The sequence below is a fragment of the Pinus tabuliformis genome, chromosome 5_2 (assembly GCF_031772625.1).
Source record: "Pinus tabuliformis cultivar Carrire ecotype Pingquan chromosome 5_2, CPIR1, whole genome shotgun sequence".
Classification (NCBI taxonomy): domain Eukaryota; kingdom Viridiplantae; phylum Streptophyta; class Pinopsida; order Pinales; family Pinaceae; genus Pinus; species Pinus tabuliformis.
Window position 1 is genome coordinate 680195690 of NC_142306.1, and position 19673 is coordinate 680215362.

At 37.3% G+C, this 19673-nt stretch overlaps 1 protein-coding gene across 3 annotated transcripts in view; it reads left to right on the top strand.

Annotated features, from left to right (window-relative positions):
- Positions 1-19673, top strand: part of LOC149160944 (nardilysin-like) — a 413290-nt gene that overhangs the window by 350683 nt on the left and 42934 nt on the right. The window contains exons 14-16 of one of the 3 annotated variants that reach the window (XR_016261820.1): positions 16858-17040; positions 17180-17383; positions 17579-17701. Coding sequence is in view for 2 of the 3 variants with exons in the window: in XM_089436839.1 (XP_089292965.1) it covers positions 16858-17040; positions 17180-17383; positions 17595-17701 (494 nt within the window). In the remaining variant the exon portion in view is untranslated. The remainder of the gene's footprint in view (positions 1-16857; positions 17041-17179; positions 17384-17578; positions 17702-19673) is intronic. The other 2 variants (XM_089436839.1, XM_089436840.1) reach the window with 2 other exon arrangements.

Genomic DNA, 19673 nt, shown 5'->3' on the forward strand with positions numbered 1-19673 from the left:
GAGCTTTCGTTCAGCCTTACCCCAAAGCCGGAATGGATTTTATCACTGGGATCTTAGGGGAGTCCTAGTGTTCTAGATCGAGTTTATGTAAAAGTGATTTGGGAATAATCCTAACTATTTGGTTAGATTATTTTATTACAAATTGCTTGATTTGCTAGATTATATTTGTGTTGCAGAATTGGGTAGTCTGCGAGGGTCTCTTGCAAATGGGTTTTCCCTTTTGAGATGTAAAAAATGTAAAAAACATTATGTAAAATGTCTTGAGGGTTAGAAAAATAATTTATCCCCTCATAGGTTAATTAATTAAATTTTCTGGCCAAAATTAATTAAAATCCTAAGCCAAAAATTTAATTAATTCTAGGTCCTAGATAAATTTAAATTCTCCGAAAGCAAAATTCGTTGGTCCTTAAAAATTAAATTTTAAAAGGTCCCAGGACTAAGGTAAATTGATTATTTTGCTAAAATTTAAGCCTTTGGTCCCTGGGGTTAAGTCAAAGTCAAAATTTTGGGGAAATTAATTCAAAAATTTAATTTTTGAATTAATTAAAATGCATTTAATTGAAAATTTCGAATTTCCTCAAGAATTTAAAATTTCCACTGATGAGATTAAAAAGAATTTTGATCTTCATCAACGATCGAGATTGCTTTGACGAGGATCACTTGAACTAGCCGTTGGAGGATTTATTTTTAAATAGGAGGTCATTTGTCAGTCAGGATCCGATCTCTGGATTGTGTACTAAGCGAAAAGCTCTCTTGTAACTTTTTATGAGCAATAAAGAAAGACTTTGGGGTTAATTTCTGTTGGTGTTACTCTTTGTGGAAACACTGTAAGATGTGCCATTTTCATGCATAGATTTCTTTTTAGCCATTGATAATAGCTTTCTGAAGAGTGATTCAAGTACAGGTATCTTGCTCAGTGGCTAGGGTTTGAATGATAATTTAAGTTTTGAATATAATAGCAGGTTTTTCTATTAAATCTGAATTTTATTATCATTTTCTCGCTCTATGTTGATGGCTGAATTGAGTTTTGCAGGAAAATCTTGATTTTTTTAGATCATCGGACGTTCGGGGAAGTTCTCGGTTGAACCAGTGAACTCCTGATCCGTGCTTTCTGAAGAGCCCAACTTAAATTTGATCTCAGGCTTATCATAAGATCTATTTTTTATGGGTGATGCATGAAGGGTTTTAAGCTCAGTACCTCCTTTAAAATTTGAAAAATTTAATTTTTTTTCTATGCTAAATCAATAGATCTGGCTGTTGAGAACTTCAGATTATCAGATCTGAGTGGAGTTGGACTCACATCCCCTTAGATCTGATAGATCTGTAATTAATTTTAGTTTTTTGACTTGGGTTTTTTTGGGTTTTGTATATGTCATTTGGGTGTTTTATTGTTGTTGTGCAGCCACAGATCTAAAGAGGAAATTTAGATAGAGTCCAGATCTAGACCCTGTTGGGTAAGATTTGGATCTCTGGGGTTTGTCACGTGATTCTCCAGGGATATGATTCATTTTTTTTTTTTCTATCTATTTGTGCAGTTTAAGGGTTTAAATTTAATTTTTTTTCTTAAATCTGGAAATTTCGTTAGGGTTTCACTAAAAATCTTAAATAGGGATATATCATTTTAGTTAATTTTCCGAGAAATCTGAAGCAGGGCTATCGATTTCTGCTGCGTTTATGCTCTGGAAAATTTCGAATTTTTTTTTTGGGTCTCCCTTTGCCTGCGTTTTTGGGTTTCTCCTCATTTCTGCACCTGTAAGTTGCCGTCAACCCTGTAATAAAAAAAGAAGCCCGCAGTCCATACGCTGCTCCTTCCCAACTCTCCTTGCCTTATGCTGCTGTGATTGCTCCTTCTGTCCAGCTATCCCATAGCTGCAATTTTTCCCGCACCATCATTCCTGCCCTTGGTTCTCCATGCTGTCCGGCCTTTGCTCCTGCGTATTGTATCCTTGCTGCCACTTGATCCGTGCATCCCTTCTTCCTCACGTTGCATCTCCCACTAATCCCCAGCTGCAGCTGCCATCCGACCAACCTATAGCTGTTCCAACCCTCAAGAAGCCTGTTTTGCTACCCCCATTTTTTTTCACTGTGTGCTACCTCTTACATTGCCCCTCGAAACCCCAGCCATCGTTGCACAAGTCCGCACATCCTCCTTCCACAACCACGATTATCTTCCCTCGTAGTCCTCCTCCCGTCCAACCTACACAGCATAATAATACAAGCTTTTGATTTTTTTATGTATATACTTTATTTAGGTTAGTTCTCATTTTTGTTTAGTTAGCGTTAGTTGATTTTTTATTTCATTTTTGTAATGTGAATCTTGTTTATATTAAGTTTACGTTAGTCCTTTTATTTGTATTTTCGTTTAGATTTTAATTTTGGTTTTGTTGTTTATGTTACTTAGGTTAGGTTTCATTAAAAACAATAAATTTCGATTTAGTTTTTTTCCATTTTTTTATTTTTATTGTTTATTTATGATTTTAATTTTTTATTAAAAATCTAAAAAAAACATATAAAAAATATAAAATCCTAAAAATAAAAAAAACAAAAAAAAATCTAAAACATTTAAATTCATTTAAACATTAAAAAATTAAAAAATCCTAAAAAAAAATTAAAAATATAAAAATTTGAACTCCAAGTAAGGAGTTAAAATAAATAAAGGGGTTTGTGCTTCAACATTAAAATTTTTAATGTGGCCTGTGGCCCATTAAAAATTTCGATTTTTTAACCCGTTGATTTGTTTTACTTTTATAATTATTACCTAAGGAATAATTAAGATTTAAATTTGAAGTTCCTTAGTGTTATTAAATTGATATTTCTCTATGGTCAAGATATGATAAATGTTTTAAATATATTGGCTATAGGAGAAAGTTGATTAAATCTAGATCTGGGCCATTAAGTAAAAATCATTTTGAATCTAGTCTCTTGCATGTTACAGTGTTGGGCGTTTATATTGATTATTCATGATTGTCATTATTCGTTGCATATTGGAAAATTGTCCTGGATAACTTGTTTTCTTACTTAATCTGTGATTAATTGAACATAAAAGCATTGGTCTATAATTGTTTCTATCTGGTGGTCGTGTTTTGGTTACATTAGTGTCAATCAAGTTCATTTAAATTCATCAAGTTGCCCATCATTAAAATCTCCTAGAGTCTGTGTTCCACAGGGTTTTTCATCCATTTATCTTAGGGACTACCCCCCTTGACTTGCCTAGGAGGGAGTCTAAATGGAGTGATTAAGGATCAAGAGTGACAACCCTTACTCTGAGCGTTGTCGTGGTGCCTAGACACTTTGTGCGACAACAGATTGTACACTTGTTCTCTTACCTCAATTAGGGGATTAATCCTGTATCCTAGTACCGTGGGATCTCTTTTATTAGCTACTAGCTTTAGGAGTGGCAGTTCATGGGAAACCTTGATTTTGGTTGCTTGGTCCTGCATCCCGATACTTCATATATCTCACTCCCCTCCACTCATTACAAGCCCTTTTCACATTTTCCTTATCTAGGTCCACATTTGTCCGTTGGGTCCACAAAATGTTAGCCTCCCCTTCCCCTTGTCCACACCTTAAGTCGGGCCTGGAATGATGCCCCAGAGGTTGATGCAGCTAAAAGAAAGATAAAAGCATAATATGGCCACATACAACAGGAAATGTACCACAAAATGCAAAAGATGGCCATGACAATAAAATTTAGCGTGTGGGCAAAAGCTAAGCATGAGCTCTACCCCTTATCATTATGGCTGTCACCCTCGTTCCTAGTGCCCTTATGAGTGCTCCCCTTGCATCATTAAGGAACCCATGAATGTCCTAACCCCTGGTGGGCGATGATTTGCCCCACCTTAGGTGGGTAATCACTGCTACATCTTACACATCATGCTCTCATCCCCTTGAGCCCCGAGCAATAAAATAAAAAAAAAAATCAATAAAAGGCAAAAGGAAAATGAAAAAGGTTGGAAAAACAAAGGTCGGGGTAACTGATGTAGCACGATTGCTCCCTCCTTACATTCATACACCCATAATGTGGGCCTCCTTCATCATAGCTACCCTTGTAGCATGGTATGTGGCTTGGAGCCTTCCCTTTTTCCCCATTCCATTCCATCATCATTTCACATGATACTTGCCACTTGATGGGTCTACCATGGACCTATCATTCCCTGAGATATTGAGACAACCTAATAGGGTCCTTCATTAACCACTCCTACCTAGGAGGGTAACACCAATACATGTTTAAAGCCCAAATTTGTAAGGGAAAGCTATTATGAAGAGTCCACTTTCGCCCTTGATTAGTGAGCTTACTTACTAAATTGCACTAATAGATTGTTGTATTGGAAGCTGAGGAGACACATTGGATCTTATACATGATTGCCAATGGGTTTTCATCTTGGACTTGGCCTACCTATATGGGATCCAAGTCATCCAAAGGATCACGGATGTAGGAGCATGAGGCTTCAAGACAAAAGGCTTCGAATTTATTCCAAAAATACAAAAAAAAGGTTTATAAGCAAAGGAGTGGGATCCTTTAGCTGTCAATTTACAAAGTTCTCTAGATAGGATTTGAGCTAGGATTTAGGGATTGAGTGATTTTATAATTAATTCGAGCTGTTTAGATTCAGTTGAGATTCTCGAGGAGAATATCAACCAGATTAGATATTGTCTAAGATTAGGCAGATTCGATTCATTAATTAAGGATTTGATTGCTAGAATGAAATGGTATTTATGTAAGTTCTGAATGATTGTAAAGGGATTTTGACTGATTTGGCTTGATTTGGCCATATAAGATTAAGTTATAGAAATTGTATCTCTGTGTATTTTTGTGTATAATTGGTCAATCCCGGAGGCGTTGCATCCCTCGAAATATCTCTGAGTTCTGTTGATTTGCAGTTTGGCTTTTGAATTAGAGTGTGTAAAGTCTGTATTATATGATAAATCTTGCGTTTTCGTGTTTTGAGATAATTTGGTTATGTTCTAAAAACATTGGAGAATAAGGTTTGAGACAAGTTAAAATGTAGCGGAAGTGTTAAGTTTGACAGAACAGAGAACAAAAACCCTGACAAAATCGTGTTAACCCAAAGGAGTCTAGAACCGTCCGATCTATAGATCCAATAGATCTAACGGTCATCGCGCGCCAATAAGCTCGTGCATTAGTCAAGGAAGAAAAGCGGTTTTATCAGTGTAGCTAGTTATCGGGTGGAGAAAAAGTGGTAAGCTGTCTTTAGAAATTCTAAGCGATCCCATTGATCGACCGACACATAGCACTCGATGGAGAGAGAAAACCACTTTATCGGGTGGGTAAACATTACGCAAGATTCCCGTCCGATATTGTTGTTAACCGTTGGATCAAATGTGCCTTGATCAACAGTGGAGGATCGCCGATTAGTTTTGTTGATCGGGGAACCAACAACCGTCAGATTGCAAGGTAAGATCAATGACAGAGAGTTAGTGTGAAATATTTAAGGAAAAGGCGGACACGATAAGGAACTAACCAAAAATTTAAACTCCTTTTTAATTCCGTGGAAATTAAAAGGTTATCATATTGTGGTTAAAATTAAGTAGTTCTGCTAATTTAGCAGAATAGCCAAGTTTGGAGGTAGATGACTGATACTCCAAAGGAAAACCAAGAAGAAGTTCCACCTGAACTTGTAGAAATTGTTTCTGGATTTGAACGATTGTCCATTACACCTACACCCGGGCCACCAGTCACAATGACAATTGTAGAATGTAGAATGAGCATTGAGAGCCATGGGCCTCCAACCATGTAGAGCATTGATTGCCACGCCACAGGGTTCTTCAGCACCACCACATTGCTTGATTGTGCCCCAGTTATATAGAGATGATGATGCACTTGGACCACGTTGCCTAGCCAGCTACACATTGCACCCGACATTTGACAGTTGATCCATCCAGGGCCCAAAGGAGGTTGTATCTTTCCTAGGGAGACATGGGAGGGAATGTGTCATCTTCCAACCCTCATTGATGGAGCATCAACTTAATCTTGAAGCCATTTGGAGACCCATGAGGCCCATTTGGAGCCCACAAAGGCCAAATAGTGGTTTGGAGATGTTTAGCAGCACAAGGTTGCGGGGGAGCGGCTCCAAGCAAGAGCAAATCGTGAGCAGCCTGGGAGTGGGCTCCCGAAATTCGCTCCTACAAAAAAATACTCCTTGGTTTTTGCACAAACTTTTTGTCACAAAGATGTTCCAAACGCAATTTTTTTCAAAGCAACAAGAGTTTTTGAGTAGGGAAGCCTAATATTCAAGCTTATGTCCCTAGTATTGATATGCAATTCATGATAATGTTAAATTCTCAAAGTAAAAGTGACATTCTCCTTTAGCTTTCATTTTCATCCTTTTACTTAAATTTTTAACGTTACCATGAAATGACTCAGGATGTTTGAGAGTGGTTCCAATCTCATTGGATTTTCGATGGAGAAAGTAGAATTTTAGATCTCACTCAAAATCTAGCATACTTATCAGTTTTTTAAGATTTCAGGATTGGGGGGATTGCAATGTTTCCATTGGATTTTTTCATGTACTTAGGGTATGGGACTCAAATTTAATCAAGAGCACCAAGCCCTCCATGTACCTTGATGTTAGTGACATTAGTTGTCAAACTCCTCTATCATGACCCTACTAAAAATGCACCCATCACTCAAACAAAATCTTGGCTTGACATGCTACATTTTTTCTATCTTATGTTAATTTTTTAGAGGGTGATATTAATGACAAAGATCCCAAGATAGGCAATGATTTTGAGGATATGTAGCTATTTGTTGTAGCATGATTTTTTTGGATGCTAGAGGCCATCTAGAGCTTATTTGTTGCTGTATTTTCGGTTTAGGGATGGATTGCACCCGATGTTATGTTGGTTATGTGCACCCTTACATGCTATATAAATGAGAACTTGTAACTTGTGGACGTGTTGACGAAGATTATAACTTCTAGATGATTGATGATATATGGTTTAATCCATGTTTGTATGATTTTTATATCTAACTCATCATTCTACATGCTTTTGTTGACATATATGCATCAAAATATATAAAAATATATATTATTTAAAAATTCGCTCCTGAGCTTGGAGCTTTTGAAAATGTCGCCCCCCTCTCCTGCTCTCACTCCCAAGTAACCTTGTTGCAGCATTTGGAGGGCATCCCCCTCTTATTCATTATTTTTGAGGCCCTCACTCTCATCCGTAGCACATTTGGCCTCAACATGTGGCTTCAATGCTACCCTTCTAGGCCTCCATGTCAGCCTAGTGTGGGCTTAAGAAGGCTTATTCGATTTAAAGTTTGAGCTATCATGGTTGGCTTGTAACCTTGGGTGGGCTACTTGACATTTTAGGTATAAGAGGGGCTTTATCTTTTAATTTTTGAACTCTAAACTCATGTTTAAATAGATGAGAGCTACTCTCATCTCAAACATCATCACTTGGATCTTTGATCTCTCTCTTGAGAATTTCGGACCTGCAATTGGAGGACAAATTTGGATGTCATTGAGGAACTTTGATGTTTGGATAATTTCGCTATCATTCTTGGAGCTTTTCTTTGACATTTTTGTGGATGGATATATTCTTCATTGTTGTGTAAGTGCCATTTAATGCTATATTTCTGATTTGATGAATGTCTAATGCATGATATTTTTGTCTCATGTCTATTAATGTGCCCTAATTAATGAAAAATTGCTTGATCTTTGTAACTATTGGAAAATTTTTGCCTGTGTTCATCCTAGATGATGAATTAATTAATGTTCTAGAGGATTGATTGCATTTGTGCCGTTAAAACTTGATAACAAGTGTCATCGAAGTATAAAAGTCTAGATTAGCTTTGTAGCTACCTCCATAAGGGATAGCGACGCTGCTTCTTTTGGCCTCCTTGAAGAGCGAGTTGCCATATCTTGGTTTATCCTTGACTCCATTCTCCCAATAGTTAGGCATTGGGTCTTAGATCCTTGGTGATCACATCTTACTCGAAAAATCATTCTTCTTTTCACCTTTTTCTTTGTCCCTTTAAGGATAAGGAGGCCTCTCTAGGGCTTGATGCGAATTCCAATAGAGGAGGAGATTTTGAATTCTGTTTGGATAGATTCTTCTTTAGTGTCTCCTCTAGGCATCCTCAAGTTTTGAAAGAATTTCGACAATGGAATCTCCATAAAATTGATGCCCTAGCCATCACACGAAGCGGGAGCCCTAGAAGCTAATCTTTCAACTTGGAGATTTCTTCAAGGCTTGTGATTTAGTCCTTGTTTAAGTATATCATTCATAGCCTTTTCTCTGGTCTACCTTAACCTTGTATGAGCTAATATCTTGCTAAATATCTCAACCCTAAATCTCGTGTAGCCTTCCTTTCAAGGGGTTTTTCGTGGAAAGTGTCTCTAGCTTCTTCCAAAGCTCACACATTTATTGAACCTTTCCATTGAATGAGCCACCTGCCCTCACTTCAAGCCTATTATAGATGCACATCTATCACAAGTGAGCAATACTGGAGTCTGGGACTCCTCCCATTGGTGAAAGTCTGGGAAGAGAAGGGGACTTAGGCTGTGGTGACAGTGGGCCTCTTCCCTAGGGTGTTGTTGTACCCTCTAGCTCTTGCCTATTTACAAGGGCTGCTAGTTTGTGCAGCAACAGGGGCAGGGTATCCTACTTTGAACTAGATGGTGCACTTGAGAATCAGGGTATGGATTCTCTTGTATGCAGTGAGCTTTGTCCCCAGATCTCTGTTGCAAGGAGGTTTGTATTTTTAACAATTGTTTTTAAAAGGTGTCTTTGAATGAGTTGTTCTGACATTGGCCTTGGAAAAACTGTCGCTTAAGGAGGGAAAGGGAACCATAGCCTTCGTTGAGATAGGCTGGAGGACTTGATGCATGTTAAAATGAGGCTTCACCAACTGGACCCCCAACTTGGTGTAGGACATTGTGATTTCAACCCCCCTGTCCAAAAGTAGAAGTGTAAGTTGGAGACAGCATTCTTCAACATGTTGAGGATGACAAGAGTTTAAGGGAAATCACTCTTCATTTGTCATAGGTCATTAAAGCTGGCCAGGGCGTCAATCTGTTTTTGTATGTGCTTTGGTGAGGAAGCTAATAGGATCAAGTCATCCAAAATGAGGTGCAGTGAGATCAGCACTTGTTTAAGGATGCATCTGTCCCTATTCTAAATATGCTCACGGAGGAAGGATTCCAACCTACTAATGTAGATCCAAAGAGTGTCAGTGAAAGAGGGCATCCTTGTTTGACACCCATGGTGCTTTGGATGAAGTTAGAGAACCTATGTGCTGTCTGAAGTTGGCCAAGAATTGACTTGTAGAGTCTCATGATGGAAGCTTGGGGGCTGCTTGAAATGGCAATGTGATGAAGTCTCTGAAACTTGACACCCATGGTGCTTTGGATGAAGTTAGAGAAACTATGTGCTGTCTGAAGTTGGCCAAGAATTGACTTGTAGTCTCATGATGGAAGCTTGGGGGCTGCTTGAAATGGCAATGTGATGAAGTCTCTGAAACAAGGTGTCTCTTGGTACTGTGTCAAAAGCTCTTGTCGAAGCTTAACAAAAGTGCACAATACCGTAGAAGACTTCTAACAGCAGCGATGAGCTTCCTTAATAATGGTTCTAAGTTTGAATATGTAGTCTGCTGCTCTGGACTGAAACCTGCCTATTCTCTCACCTGAGATGCCTACTCTCCAACACATCTGAAAGATGCAAATGTAAAATTATAGCATACAATTTTGAGAATGTGTTCCCAGCCTTTGAATCTGAGAGTAATGGCCAGTCACTTTATATATACGAAATTTTAGCTCTGGTGAAAATGCAGGCCGTTCACTGATAGGTTATGAAATGAGAGTGATGGCTAGTCAATTTATATGGATGACATTATAGCTTAATAAAAATGTAAGCTGTTCACTGATAAGTTATGAAATGATCAGCTTTCAAAAGGAGAATTGGCAGAGGATCAAAGACAGTGGAAAATTGAATATAGCAAGGAAGGCACTGTCAGCGTCCACCAGCTGTGCCCATGGGCATAATTAACCAAACAGGACTTTCATTCTACAGTATATATACTTTGGTTTCCTTAATCTTACTCAGCGGCAGTTTTCAGATTTTGAACACTATATAACAGGTACTTACTTTGGAGATCAGATGCACATGTCTCACACAGAAGGCACTGTACTGCTGGTATTTACAAAATACAGTCTTCTACTTGTCAGCTACATTTCAGAGAATATGTTGTACACAGACAGCAGGATACTTGCAGGGGAAATGCCTGATGATAAAGTTTTTATCATGGATCCTTTTTGATGGCGAAAACATATATTTTATCATAGCTACAGAGCGTCAGGATATGGTTTTTATTTTGAAGATGTAATTGTTGGTTATGGTCTCATCAGATGAATTATTTTTTGAGGAGGAAGGCAATGTTAGGAATGAAATATACATAAATATAAATAATGAGGATAATTGTAATAATGATTAGTTAATTAGTAATTAGTACTGAAGAGGCATGTCTAAATGGGACATGAGCTTCCATAAAAAGAGACACTACTTATATACTAGGCAGTGCCTCTTCATGGTGTTGACCTAGGTTGTCATTGATGTCAAATGGCAATATTCTGGATACTAGATGATGACATGAAGCCAAGGGGATGCAGAGCAGATTCATGAAGAGACAGGAGCAAGGCCATCAGGATAGCCAAGCCATAAGCAAAGAGGAGCTACATAAGGAGGCATATGAAAGCACATTACACGATATTGGAGCAAGAGAGGCATTCATATATGCAAGGAGGTCTTTGGAAGACACTACCAAGCCAGAGGAGCAGATGGAGATAAGAGGAGCAGACAGAGCTACAAGAGGAGCCACACACACACACACACATATATATATATATATATATATATATATATATATATATATATGCCAACAGAGTTAGAGGAGCTGCAAGAGGAGCTACAGGACGAGCCATATATATATATATATATATATATATGCGGAAACAGAATTAGCGGAACTACAGGAGCAAACTAAGCGAGTAGAACAGAGCCAAAGAAGAGGAGCACACAGAGTTATCGAGGAGGAGACAGAGCCACCAAGAGGAGCAGACGGAACCAAGTCAGAGGAGCCACAATGGAGACGAGAGGAGCACACAGGTTCATCAGAGGAACAATGCATGCAATTAATAGCCATGGGAGCCATATATATATGAAATATATATATGCCAAAGTAGAACAGACATATATATGCATGCATTTAACAGCCTATTGGGAGCCATATATCCATGGGACGCAACAATCACAGCTATCAGAGCAATAATGCCAAAGGAATACTCTATCGGAGGAGTAGAGCTATCGCATATCGCATAGGGCAGAGTAAGGTTCATAAGCGGAGCATATATATATATATATATATATATATATATATATATATTATAAACAAAGTATAACGGAGGCGTACAAAGAGCGGAGGAGTATATATATAGAGAGGCGATATAATAACATGGACCCGCGGCTCCATTATAAACTGCCTAAATGTAATATCGCATCCGCTATGTCGCTGGTCTCAAAGGGCTGTCACTCCCGAAACCTCCGATTGCGATATACGGTTGTGGACCCGACGGAGGCATTAAAACCAGTCTTATGATATATCGCATCCGTCAGTTCGGAGCGGGTATCGCAAGTGGTTTAGGCCTGCCACATTAAAAACGCCGATTGCGATAATAACACGGACCCGACGTGGGATTGTGTTATGGTTAAATGTTTTATCGCATCCGCCCATCGCACATGTTATGAAGCCCTGCCACATGAAAGCGCCGATTGCGATAGGAGCAGTGGACCCGACAGACTTATTATAAACAGTTTATATAATATCGCGTCCATCGGCCATCGGCCATTGACGACTGCCGATATGTTGCGATCGCCGATAGCGATGAAAGCTGCGGACCCGACAGGTTTAAATGCGGGTGAATTAAAATTGAAGTCCGGCTCTTTAATAAGTTTCGACTGTTTCACTCATATTTCCTGTGTATTTACATATTTGCCTTGCGCGTGGTTTGAAGGGCCAAAATGCATATGATAACGATTCCGATAGTCAGAACGATGCCGGTGGTAATGTGACATGTGGGCTCGCCCTGATGGTATAGTCTCTCCGAATGAAAGCCTCCGTAAACATTGTAAAGCCCTGTGTATGTCAAATAATTATGGATAAAAGGAGCGTTGTTACAGGTTTAACTTGTAATAAGTATTCTCTGTGTATGTGGCCTCTCTTCCTCTTGTATGTGTCCTGTGAATATTGGAACGCTTGGATAGACAGAGGAAACTGAAGTTCGGGAAGCCGAAGAAGCAAGCAAGAGAGGAGGTAACTGACAGGGTAAGCGAGCGTTGAGGAAGCCGAAGAGCCTGCGGAGAAAGGAAGCCAAAGAGCCAGCGAGAAAGAGGAAATGAATGGATAGAGGCATGGAATGCATAAAAACAACAAGAACTGAGGACTGTGTGGCTGTTGGGATGGTGAAGAACCAGAGTGTGAGATAGCAGAAGCAGCAGCGGTGAATGTTGTTGAAGACTGTTGAACGCTGTGGAAAATAAGCTGGAGGAGACAGAGGCAGCGAGAGGATCCAGCAGAATAGAAAGAGGGCCGAAGGGCCAACAGGACAGCAGACAGTCGAAGGGGAGAAGTAGCAGCAGAGAACATAAGCTTGAACAAGAAGTTGTTCTTTATGCAGAGCTTAGTGCAGCTAACAGTAGACTGACTAGAGCTGTGTGAAGACATTAACAGAGAGCATGAAGGCTATTGGAGACAATGCATGGGCAATGTGCAGAGTTGTAAAGACTCATTCATAAGAAGACATGGTTGTCATTGATACTATAGTTTGGAGACTACAGTGAAGCTGTAAATAGACAGAACTCAGCAGAGAAGAGTTCTGAGAGCAGAACTGAACAGGATTGGAGTCCTTGGGGCTGGTGCCTCAAAAGCAAGAAGGATAGGAGTCCTTGGGGTTGGTGCCTCAGAAGTAAGCAGGATTGGAGTCCTTGGGGCTGGTGCCTCAAAAGCAAGAAGGATTGGAGTCCTTGGGGTTGGTGCCTCAGAAGCAAGAAGGATTGGAGTCCTTGGGGTTGATGCCTCAGAAGCAGGAAGGATTGAAGTCCTTGGGAGTTGGTGCTCCTAAGTCCAAGATTGGTGTCTTGGCAAAATAGAGTTGGTGCTCTAGAGGTTGGAGCCTCACCAAAGTCCAAGTTGGAGCTTGGCAACTGTTTGTGACCATCTATATATTGTATCTATTTTACTGCATAGTTTATATTAATAAAAGCATTTATTCTTGCTGTTCATCTTGTGTTCTGAATATATATGTTTTAACTGTTAAAACAATAGTGGGAAAAAGAAATACTGATTCACCCACACTCTCAGTATTTCCAACACATGGAAGGTCATGTCCCATTTAGATATGCCTCTTCAGTACTAATTACTAATTAACTTGTCATTATTACAATTATCTTCATTATTTATATATATATTTTATTTATATTATTTATATCCTCAAAGCTAGTTGATGCAAAACGCTTGATATTTTTTTCGGTTTCGAATATTTTCTCGTCTCGGCACTGTCATTTTCGTTGATACAAGTTGATATGATCTTCTAAGTGACAAACAAAACTGTCGCACTGAGAAGGGATCAGACCATCCTAGATTAATCTTCTGGGGAATCTTGCGGTAACTGGAAACCTGTGATGAACTATTATTATTGGACCGAGTTGTGCGCACTTCAATATTCTTCGGAACATTTTGTTGTTTATGTTCTAAATAAGTAGCTTGATTGAGTTGTCTACTTTCGTGATTCAGATGTCGATAAGGAATTTTAGTGATTTGACTTTCCTTTAACTTGTTTGTGTTGTTTTCTTGATGTATTTGAAGTATTTGATTTCCTTTAGCTATGGAAGTTGCATGGTTAATTTTTGGATCTTCACTAGAATCTTTTGTTCTTGAAACTGCAATTTCTGAGTACATCTTTACTTCATATAGTTTGTCTTCTTCTTGAGTTGTGATATTGACTGGATCGGTATTAGTTCCTTTATCTTCAACCTAGACTGTTACGACTAGAGACTTCGATACTTCTTGAGTAAGTTGCTCTAACTTGTCTTTTAATGACTTCTTGTCCTTCTTAAGCTTCTTGATTTGTGTTAGTAATTTTTCACTATGGTCTTTGAGCTGAGAAACTTCTTCATTTTTGTCAGTGGTGATCTTATCAACTTCTCTTTGCATATTTTGTAGTACTTTTTTACCTTCTTGAAAAATTACTTTTGAGATATCTAGTATGTCTTCTGGTATTACTAAATTCAGCTTCACTGTAAGATCTTGTAGCATCATTTTTTTCTTTTTGTAAGAAAATGTGAAAAACTTGTTTGTATTCATGATGAAGGAACCTAGGGTTTCCATCCATGGCGACCCCAGAATAATGTCACCTTGATCATTCCATAGGGATCGAACAGATAATTGTGATATAAAAGTATAATCACCAATGTTTAATTGTAATTCGGTTATGTCATATTGTTTTCTACCCACGCAGTCTAATTTTCCAATTATATTTAACTCCAGAATCACCATTTGGTTATCAAGGTTAGAGTTTATATAATTTTTCCCTTCAGTGGGAGAGATAGAAATAATAACATCTTTTCCTGCAAGAGTCCCTTTAATTTGGAATAGCACTGGAGTAGCGCAGCATGAGGCTCCTAAAAATCTCCCCTCCTTCAATTTTGAATTAGATGTCATTTTTTTTCTTCTTTTTTAATAGAATTAACTCTTTTTTTTTTTTTCTTTTATAAACCTTCTTCTGTATGTATAATTGTTTTTCTTTCCCTTTTTTATAATATATCTCCTTACCACTAAAAGAACCCTTGATTTACTAAGTAATTTGATAATTATTTAGGCTTTTAAGTAGGCTATAATAATATAGCACAATTCAAATATGACACCCTCTTTAATATGACTTGGTGATATAATAATTTATTTAAAGGAACTTGGTCATATATATATATATATATATAATAAACCTTTTATAAATAAATGTTGTATTTGAAAAATAATGAAATGTTTCTTTGTTTTTACTTTTCAAATAATTTGATGTCTCACTAACTAGAGTATGTATTTATTTTAAGTCTTTTCCTTTGAAAAGTTACACCCCCAAGTGAAGCGTTTCAACCTCTACAGAAGTGGGTATATGGAGATGGTGCAGGTGGATATGTAGTAGAGTAGTGGTATTGAGCGACAGATCTTTTGTACAAATGAGAGGTGGTTGGTAACTAATTTCTATATCAAAATGCAGAAGGCACGAATATGTAGGGGATGACAATCTGTGGTGTGCGGTTATGCAGCGAGGGCAACAGTTGTGGTGTGCAATTGGTTAGCGAGGAAGTTTGGCGGTAGAGTTGTGGTGAACGACAGGGAGAATGGCGTGTTTGCAAATGGGCCAATGCAGAATCCTGGTTTGTGTTTGTTGTGGTTGCGCTGGAGACTGTGTAAGATGGCAGAGGGTCATGAATGCATGACACAGTGAAGCGTGGAGGAATGACCAGTGATCTGCAGCGGTGTGTTGTTGGGCCAAGCAGATAAGCCGTTGTGCGTCTGATAGTGGTCTTTTGGTCGGGTAAGTTGTTTTTTTAATTTTTGTTTTTTTGCTTTATAAATATATATTTCGATTTATTTTTTATTTTTAACTTTCAAATCTCCTTTTTTTCTATATATTTCTTCTCTTTTATCTATTTATTTATTTTTTTGGTAACTTTTTTTCATCAATCTATCTATATGGCCAAAACCTTGATGGTGAGATGGAGAAACTCCAAATTGTAGCGAAATGCTTGAACTGCAACAGCAACAAAGTTGACGAAAAGTCGATGGCCAAGGGCTTGGATCGAAGAGCGCGACTCTGTGCAATGGTGGAGTGGCCAGAGGATCGAACTCCTCTGATACCAAATGAAGCGAACAAAGTTCGTACTTCAGGTTAAATACTCTAAAAGACTTGGAATATGTAGATGTCCATTGAGATACAAGAATATATATATATATATATATATATATATATATATATATATATAAGAATTATGATACAAATGAGAGTGAGGGGCCTGCTTATATACTAGGCAATTTCTCTTCATGGAAGGTCATATCCCATTTAGACATGCCTATTCAGTACTAATTACTAATTAACTAATCATTATTACAATTATCATCATTATTTATATTTATATTATTTATAAATATTTTATTCGTAACATACTGCTAGTGGAATGCTACGGCATCTACGTTAAAATGTGTTTTATTTTGGCTATAGATAAAGTACTTTCTTTTTTTTCTGCGGAAAAGAAAGTTATGAAATGATGAATGCTATTTTCAATCTTTCTTTATTTTTATGGTTTTCTATTGCATATTTATATTTTTTTAACGTATTTTTGTATTTTCTCTATCCCAGTGATATGATACCTAATATTTTCTGGAAGTGGTTATAGACATATCAGATATTTATCTATTTCAGATTTCTGTATTATTATCCTGGTAACCTTTTTAGTTATTGATGTTGATGTCAGCCTCCCTTTTCTCTTCAAGAAGTTTCAATTTTTCATGTAAATTGTGAATATCTTTGAGTAGCTTCACATGTAAGTAATTTCCTTTGGTTGATCACTAACTAGTAATACATGTATAGAATTACGTATTGGAGGCCCCTTCATCTTTTTTTGCAAAATCATTTCAGTGATACTGAATTTCTAGCTGCACTTTCTTCACAATCACAGTGGATGTGCATCAACTAGCTGTTAACTGATTAAAGTTTAGGACAGAAATGAAAATCTTATTTCATATGGTAGTTAGTGCTCATTATTACTGATTTTCAGGTGATGAAGGAGGACATGGAAAGAGGCTATGTGAATACCAACATGAAACCTTTAAAGCATTCAGCATATTTAAGATTACAGATTTTGCGAAAGGATTTTTGGCATGTGGACGACAAACTTTCTTGTCTCCTTTCACTGACTCTAGCAGACTTGATAACTTTTATCCCAGAACTTTTTAGCCAGGTAGTTAATTGGTTTGATTGTTCTGGAATTTCTCGAGGGTTTTCTTTATCAAACCTTTTTAAGCAGCTTTGACAGATACAATTAGTTTGTTTTTATGTTGAGTATGAGAACTGATATGCACCATGCGTTCCCTAAACAGATTTATATTGAAGGCCTCTGTCATGGTAACTTATTAAAGGATGAAGCTATTTCTCTTGCAAATATGTTCAAAGATTTATTTTCGGCAACAGTTTTGCCATCTGAGTTGCGGCATGCAGAGAAAATCCTGAAGCTGCCATCTGGCATTGGCCTACTCCAGAATGCAAATGTGAAGAATAAATCAGAGGAAAATTCTTCTATTGAGGTAAACAGAGATGGACATTCCTTAATGGTCAGGAATTAATTAATGGTTTTCCATCCTAGGTCTTTTTCCCCAGTTATTTCATATATTTCTTATCATATTGCTCAGACCTTAATATTATGGTTTATATTTTTATACATTTCCATTTTGAGAACATTATTTTAATATAGTCATTAATTTTGATTATTTTATCAAAAGGAAGCTTTGTCTGCAGATTTATTTTCAAGTGGATCAAGATATTGGTCAAAGTTCAACTAGAGCAAGGGCCATAGCAGATCTCTTTGAAGATATTGTTCATGAGCCATGTTTTAATCAGCTCAGGTGTTCTACCTTTATTCTATGTTATATGCAGTGAAGCTTTAAGCCATGTTATGACTTTAAATAATTGCAAGTAAAAGTTGACAAATCAGTTTCACTGCTAAGTGCTTTCCCAATATTAGCTATATTAAAGGGTGGTTTCACTTCTATATAGCCTAGGATCTTTATATCAATTAACTTTACTTCTAAATTGCCATCTCTCAAGGGTTTCATGAAGTAGGTCATATGGAGGCATTTTATATTCTCTTTTCATTCACGCAGACCTCAACAAAGGGTTTTTGGGGAGTTAGCCTCCATAATCTATTGGTTTCTAATGTACCAAAGCTCTTTCTTATTTTTTTTAACAGCTGATCAAAATTTCTGATCTCAGAGTTCAATCAGATTCATTCCGTTTTATAGATAGGGAAGCTTTTATCCGCACATCTTGTTATCACATCAAAAGTGACCACCTACCATAATTCATTAGGTGGATTGAAATACACCATGTAGTATGGGTTTTTACACAGTAAAACCTAGTTTCACCTTCGGAAATGGCCTAAGGAACTACTTTTCCAAAGTTATTTCCATTAATTAATTTACCAGCATGAGAATAAGGGTGTGGCTTTGGTGTTGGTTGTAACCAAAGTGATTTAGTCAAGCATTTGAAGGGTGAATGAATTGTGTAGTCATGGGATAAAGCCCGAGAGCTTCAACCTGACAGGTGCTTGAATGGCCTGACCAAGTGGACTGTGTTTGGTGATTGTAGAGGGGTTTGTTGATGACCTGCGTGACTCGAAAAGGGGGAGTGTTTGTAGCCAGGTGTTTGGTGCAACCTGATCAGGTGAGGTTGCTTGTATATTGTATTTTATACACCATTTCAAGGTTAGTTGGGAGCGGGTGCGAAAGCCGGGAGCAGGAGCTGGAGTGACATTTTCAGAAGCTCCTGGTTTGGGAGCGATTTCCGGAGCGTTTTTTATATAATATATATATTTTTATATTTTTTATATTTTGATGCATATGTCAACAAAATCATGTAGAATGATGAATTAGATATAAAAAACATAAGAAACATAGATTGAACCATATAACAACATTCATCTAGAAGCTATAATCTTCATCAACCACGTCCACAAGTTAGTAACATAGTAACATACAACATATTGAGTCTCATGATTCATCAATCTTAAAGTTTCAAGATTTCAAAATTCAATATATAACATTTATCATCATTGATAACCAAAGTTGTACTTGTAAGCTAACTGTAACCACTACAACAAATAATATCTATCATGAAATGAAATGTTATAAAATGAAATGAAATGAAACAACTTTCAACTTTCACGAAGCATCATATTCATAATTCGTTACTAATGAGTTATAATTGCCAACTTCAAACTTCAAACTTAAATTGTCATATATTGTTTACCAAAAATATCATAATAAATATGAAATAGTCAATAGTTATAAAAACTACTAGAAACTAGAAAAGACAAGTAAATCTATTATCTATTGCTAATTCTTGGGCCTCTTGCCATCGCAAGAAATGTCTAATGTTTTAATCTTGTTGGAAAATCAAGATCTTTGTCATTAATATCACCCTCTAAGCATTAATATCCAAAGGTATCTTTGTCATTACCTTTGGATCTGTATAGGGATCTTTGTCATTAATATCACCCTTTAAGCATTAACATAAGATAGAAAAAGCATAGCATGTCAAGTCAAGATTTTGTTTGAGTGATGTGTACATTTTTAGGAGGGTCATGATAGAGGAGTTCGACAACCAATGTCACTAACATCAAGGTACATAGATGGATTGGTGCTCTTGATTAAATACAAGTTCCATACCCTAATACATGACAAAATCCAATGGAAACATTGCAATCCCTCCAATCCTGAAATCCTAAAAAGCTGAAAAGTCTGCTGGATTTTGAATGAAATCTAAAATTCTACTTTCCCCATATGAAATCCAATTAGGTCGGAACCACTCTCAAACATC